At 41.4% G+C, this 6,393-nt stretch overlaps 1 protein-coding gene across 1 annotated transcript in view; it reads right to left on the bottom strand.

Moving 5' to 3' along the window:
- Positions 1-661: 661 nt before the first annotated feature.
- LOC101621599 (chromosome unknown open reading frame, human C1orf131) overlaps positions 662-6,393 on the bottom strand; it is a 12,857-nt gene continuing 7,125 nt past the window's right edge. Inside the window, exons 4-8 of the mRNA XM_012731255.1 lie at positions 3,733-3,789; positions 2,883-2,978; positions 2,666-2,752; positions 2,050-2,102; positions 662-1,152 (exon numbers count right to left, since the gene is read on the bottom strand). Coding sequence (XP_012586709.1) covers positions 1,014-1,152; positions 2,050-2,102; positions 2,666-2,752; positions 2,883-2,978; positions 3,733-3,789 — 432 coding nt within the window. The 3' untranslated portion in view covers positions 662-1,013. The remainder of the gene's footprint in view (positions 1,153-2,049; positions 2,103-2,665; positions 2,753-2,882; positions 2,979-3,732; positions 3,790-6,393) is intronic.

The raw sequence follows: 6,393 nt of genomic DNA, 5'->3' as shown, positions 1-6,393 counted from the left end.
TCTCTACATGTCTTCCATCCCAGCTAGTTTAACTACTGCCAGTGCTTGTGGAAATAGGGTTTTTGGACCATGCCATCCTGCCTGGTACCACAGCTGCTGCCTACAGGCCTCCTCTGAGGCAGACTGGCCAGTGGAAAGGCCCACAGTGGTTAATTTGAAGGAGAGAACATTCACTTCAATGTAGGTGCTAAGATGAGTTAAATTTATACATCATATTATTTAACAGTTGATACCACTGGTACCACAAAACTTGTACTTCATTTAGACCTTCTTACAATGTAGATTTTATATACTTGGTAGGCTAAAAATAACTATTATTCCCCAAATACAACGATAAGTATCACATTCTTTGTTTTTTCATGATACAGCAATATTATCTTTTTTTTTTTTAAAGATTTATTTATTCATTCATACAGAACTGGGGTACAGGCCAGAGATGCGGAGGGTGAGAGGATTCACCAGAGACAGAGTGGGGAGCAGAACAGGCAGATCTACGAAGTACACTGCTGAGGGGAGCAGCGGGCGGGTCAGGAGAGGTCTGCCACACCATGTGGATCTCCTCCGGGGCAGGCAGGCAGGGATCGAACTCATGCGGAAGTGGCTTAAGCTTCTCAGTGCTGTGCTTTAACCCGCTGCGCCACCAGGGAAGGCCAATATAATATTATCTTTTTTTAAATTGAAAGAATTTAAAGGTCACCAGGAAAACTTACTCATCAATAAAATGACAAAAAAATCTTATTACAAGCAAATGTACAAAAAGCCCCAGTGAAAGTGTAACCGGAATGAACCTTTATCAAAATAATAAACATTCTTTTCAATCGGTGTACTTTATATTCCACTGCAGCAGTTATCACCATAAAAAATTCAGTAACTAGAAATTGCATTCCCACTGGATTTTTTCTAAAATAAAAAAGCAATCAATGAAATATGAAAAAAATAAGATTAATCTGGAAGTCTCGGTAGGGCCCAGCTTCAGTCTTTCCTGCTCCTGTCTTTATTTTATATGAAGTACTTCATTTAGCCACTCTGGAAGAATTTATTTTCCTGATATCAACTTGGCTCAGAATCAGTGTCCCATTTTTGAATTTTCCAACCTGTCCAATCTGTCCACCCGACAAAATACTGGGAGCTGATTTCTTCTTTTTGGACTTCCTGCATTTGGAAAGTGAGAACAGTATCAGTGTCAAACTACAAGGAAGGACGACAGTGCCAAAGCCCAACCCCTTGCCACGCATGGCGCCCGCCCAGCTGGAGCCTCTGGTCTTCCTGCAATCCCAAAGACACACTCCCAGCCTCCCTGCACTGGTTTCTTCTATGTGAAGTGTTCTGCTACCAGATCTTTCTTGGCTGTGCCCTCCTCTTCACCCAGTTCTCAACCCAGATGTCACCCCTTAGAGAGACAACCAGCTCAGTCCTGTGATATGTCTCTCGTGATGTGCTACGTCAACCTCCTCACTCAGCATGTCAGCACCTGGCACGCCCTGATCTGCCTGTATATTTACTTGGAGTGTTTTTCTTACTACAGTGTTGGCCTGTCAAGGGCAGGGATATCCTCAGTGTGATGATGGCTAGATCCCTAACACCTAAGACACTCGTGTGTCTGTCACACATAGGCCCTCAATAGACAGACACACAAAACCAGAACAGATGACCACCGGATGGCATGTGCAAGCTCACTGGTATCCAGGAAAAGGTCAACACAAAAGGAGTCAATTTGAAATAGTAATTTGAGCAGAACAAAAGCTAAGCAACAAGTATGAACCAACAAAATCAATGCCCCACTTCTCAAATCCTGGTCTGCTTCATTTGGCATTTGGCAACTGGCAGGCTCAGCCTGTGCTCAGCAGGCTCTCTTATGAGCAAGCAGAAGTTTTTGGTGAGAAGTATCTATCTCAGCTTTTCCACTGGTCTTCGAAAATGAAAGACTGGAGAAGGTTCCTAATTCAGCTCAATCCTGGACAATTTACTAAATTGTCTTCCCTTAAAGGACTTGATTAGGGAAGGTTTATCCAGATCATTCTAGTTCAATATCTGATGGTTATCACTCACCTGTCTTCCTGCCCTTTCCTCTTCTTTTTCTTGAAAATCTCTGTGTCCTGGGCCTGGTTTCAGAATTTAAGATATATATGTGTCAGTGACTGAGGATGGAAACTCACACAAGAGGCTTGTGACCAGAAGCCACAGAAATACCATTTATGCTTGACATTTTTTTTTCAAAAGGCACACTAAACATAACAACTCCAAGTTTCATCCAAAAATCCTTTCAAGAATGTGAAAGGTTATTCCAGGGAAGAATGTAAAATCTTCCATTTGGGGTGAAAGGAAGGGAATATAACAGCTATTCCCCTTGCGATTTTGAATAGGACTTTGTGTTCCATACAACATAAAATGCAGAAAAATGAGTAGGTGTAGAAAAAAGGTCAAAGCAGCTTACATGATCCGAACAGGACTTTCAAAGTAAGCCTTTCGTGTACGTATGTGAAATCACTTGCCACTATTACTAGATGCAGTTCACTGGAAGACGTGGAAAGGATTTGATTATGTAACTCTAGATCCAGTTGTCACCCAACTGCTTCCCCAGCAGCAGGGCAGCATTTACTCCATTGTGGCAAACTGCAACCATCTTTCTGTTTTAATTTAGTAGAGAAAGGGCTATTACACTTACCATTCTCTTTTCTTCTTCCTTTGCTGCCTTTTTTTCTTTGATTTGTTCCTGTAAAACCTTGTAATTCACATAACTATTTTTGGGAGGCTGAAATGAAAGAAAAAAGATACATAACATAATTTTTTTTTTCTTTTCTAAAATCACCTGCCCTGACTTGCTATGGGCTCTCCCCCTTTCTGGACCCTGTTTGGTGATGGAAGACAGGAGGAGCCCTCACCTTTGCACCCAGCATGATGGCGCGCTCCTGTTCCAGGACTCTTTCCTTTCCTTTTCCATAACCCATGATCCCAAACCTGTGCACTTCCAAGCGAGCCTGTAGACACAGAGCAGAATCAGACCCCAGTGCATTCCCAAAACTCCACAGGAGAAATACGCCGCTAGTAGAAAGACATTCAGACACCACATGACATAAGTCAGATATTAGACTTCTCTCTCTTCTCACAACCTGCAGTGAAGACACAACTAGCAAGAGTCCTATTATCCAATTCTTTAAGGAACTTTGTGGAGGCCTCTTACTCAATGTTACCATATTTCAACACACTGCTCACTCCCTATTTAATCCGAGCAGCTGAAGGAAAGAGTTATATTTGCACAAGTCAGCAGCAGAATGATGATGAGATGCTGAATTTTGCAGTGCTTTAGGGTGCTCTCAAAAACAAACCATTACCTAAAAATGCAGTAAGTTCTACTTAACAGTACCTCTCCAAACATAGCTATTCACACTTTTAAACTATCACAGCAGTTTCAAACACAGGTAGTGTTTTTTCTTTAAAAAGAAACTGAAGCAGAGAAAAAGCCACTCCTCTGAGAAATTAAATTACTTTGCTTGTTTTTTTTCCTTATGCATTTTAAAATCTATTTGCAGTAACAAAATATGCATATCTGCTTCTCATGCACTGTGCCATAAGAACTGCAGTCATAAAACCATTGTTGTAAATGACTGCATGATACTCAAACAAGTAAATGTGGTGTGACTTGTTTAATCATTTCCCTAACCACAGACATGTAAATCTATGTTGTTGTTTGGTATTATGAAGCTGAAAAATCAACAATTTCAAAGCACATACCTTTTCTAAATTAAATTCTTGTATATTCCCATCTTTCTGGAGAACACTAGCTTTGGTCTGAAAAGGAGAAAAAAATCTTTATTAAGATCATCTGTTACTAACTTTCAGTCATAGAAAGCCTTGAAACTGGCCCAAATGCCTAAATACAAAACAACACAAGCACATTGCTCAAAATGCCTAATTAACAGTTAATGAAAGAAAAAAGAAAAAAAAATTAAGGTCTCAAAGAAAAGATTTGTTAAAGTTAGGGGAAAAAAAAAAAGATGGTAAAAAGAGAGATCAATGGACCAATGTCTGTATCTCATGTGCCACATCGAGAAAGTTCTGTTTTGAAGGGGGTTTAGAAAAGTATACCTGTTTGATGAGTAATTTTAGAGTGTAGAAAATGTATTTAAATAATTCTTTCCTGATTTTCTAACCCATCCAACCATTTGAAAAATGGCTAATGGAATTGTCTGGAGTTGAGTACTTCTTCAAGGAAGATCAGTTTCTAGAAATGGTAGTGATCTGGTGGTTTGTAATTCCCAATAGAAAATGAAACAAATGCTCTCAAAATATGCAACTCTTTATGTCATTAAATCCCTAGCAGTGACCACAAGCTAGAGATCTTAAGGAAAGTGGACTGTCAAATCTGGCCAACAGTGGTTACTACTCAACCCTCACCCCCAAAACTGGACCAATAAGAAGCTGTAAAAGCTGTGCAGTTTCTAGAAATGGCACGTATCCTTTGCTAGACAAGAGTGAAGGAAGTTGGTGAACCCTGAGCTGCCAAACAGCTGCTGCCAGGGTGGGGCTCATGAGGTTGAGCCCTGGGAGGTTCTGCGCTCCCTACAGTCTTCTTATCTCCTAGTTTTTTCTTCTCCAAATGGGAGTTAAACTTTAGCTTATCCTCTTTCTTGCCCCACCACTGTATGGAGGGCTTCTGTTTCCACAAGGAGCCGGTATTAACCCACAGGAGGTAATATTACAAGAAATAAGACAGTATGTGCACACAACACAGGTCCACACAACACAGGTCCAATAAGCAGGACGACGTGACCAGTGCTCTCATTATCAACTAGTTCAGTGACTCTGAATCAGCAGCTCTCACTGCTCATTTGTCGCACGTGGGGCACTAACCTGCACGGACCACGTGCTGACGGCAGCAGAGGAGAGCGCTGCAGAGGACGGCTGCCCAGCTCTGCATGTGTGCCCTGGCTCTGCTGCTAGTCACAATAAACACATTTTTCATATTAATTTATCAAGATTCCTGACTCTTATAATGCTTACTATTTTCTTCAGATGAAGATTCAAAAGCCTTAATTAAGGCCATGGTGTAGCACAGGAAACTCTATGAGGGCACTAGCCATTTATCTACCCTGGAAAAGTCTTACTTCCTTGGCCATGACTACAAAATTTTTTCCAGGAAAACCAGATTTCTGGTTGGTGAGGTCACAGATGCCTTCTGCTGACCTGTTACTGGGTAATCAGCACAAGGAGTGATTTAGAAAGGATCTAAACACTGTAATGAAATTCTTGGCCAACTGTGTATAGTTATTCTGAAGGTAAAACCCCTGGGTCCTGGAAGGAAAGTGGCACACAGAAGAGGGGGGCACGTCCTCTGATGTCCCTGCTTTCCCCAACACTGCCCCAAGGAATACCTAGTCCTTGCTTCAGAGGCCTCAGTGTTTCCTGACTGTGTGGACACGTGGGCTGAGAGGCTGTGTACACCATTGGGGAGGGCCGGGTCCCGGTGGCAGCTATTATAGCTGCTGCTGAGTTTGTGAGAAATGTCTTAGCTTGTAACTACCGATATGTTTTGAAGAAAATAACTGGATTCCAGATCCTTTTTGTAACAAAAGCAAAACTCTAGGGGAAAAAAAACTTTGGCTCATTATTTCCCCTTAATCTACTAGTATGATCCTACCACTATCTAACTTCAATTTTTAAATTCATAGTTTTAAACCCCTTCAGTGCACCATTTACAATGCATTCCTGGATTTAGAAACTACTGGTGATACTCTTTCCCCTCACTCACTGTAGCAGGAGGCACTACTCTTAAAGGCCACACTGGGTCATCTCTGCTTCTCCTCACCAAGAGAACTGAGCTTTTATTGCTTACGTGAAACAAGGCAGAGCTACGTGACTTTCTTTGGCAGAGGGCACATGTGCCTCTTTAATTTGAGGCTTTTTAAAAGTCTTAACCAACTCTCCTTTTTCACTAAAGCAGCTAGTGCTGGTGGAGCCCCTATTATTCTGAGGCACTAAGTGAGAATGGGATAAACAGAGGACTCTGTCCCTGCCAATTTAGAAGGACATGGAATAAGAGAAAAAAATGAACTTTTGCCTGTTAGACCGTTGAGAGGTAGCCATTGTTTGGCCTACTCTGACTAAAAAAAATCTTACTTTTCCAGGTGTGGAAGAAAGAAATGTTTGGAAATTTTCAGGACTTGTAGCTTGGCAATGAAAAAAGTAAGAACGTTTGGTGGAAATGTGGCAGGAGGCAGGGGGTGAGGAGTCAGTTCACCAGGCCACGTGAGCTAGTCTATGGACAGACATGCTGATCCAAAGTAGCCTCTTCTGCCCTGATTAGATTTTTATTCTATTAGTTACACTGTCCAATTAGAGTCAGTAAATAAACACTCTTTTAAAAATGTAGGCAACTTTAGGAGTATTTTTTTT

The sequence above is a fragment of the Condylura cristata genome, unplaced genomic scaffold (genome assembly GCF_000260355.1).
Source record: "Condylura cristata isolate star-nosed mole 26May11 unplaced genomic scaffold, ConCri1.0 scaffold00030, whole genome shotgun sequence".
Classification (NCBI taxonomy): Eukaryota; Metazoa; Chordata; class Mammalia; order Eulipotyphla; family Talpidae; genus Condylura; species Condylura cristata.
Note: the sequence above shows the minus strand (reverse complement) of the source record. Positions and strands in the feature narration are given on the sequence as shown.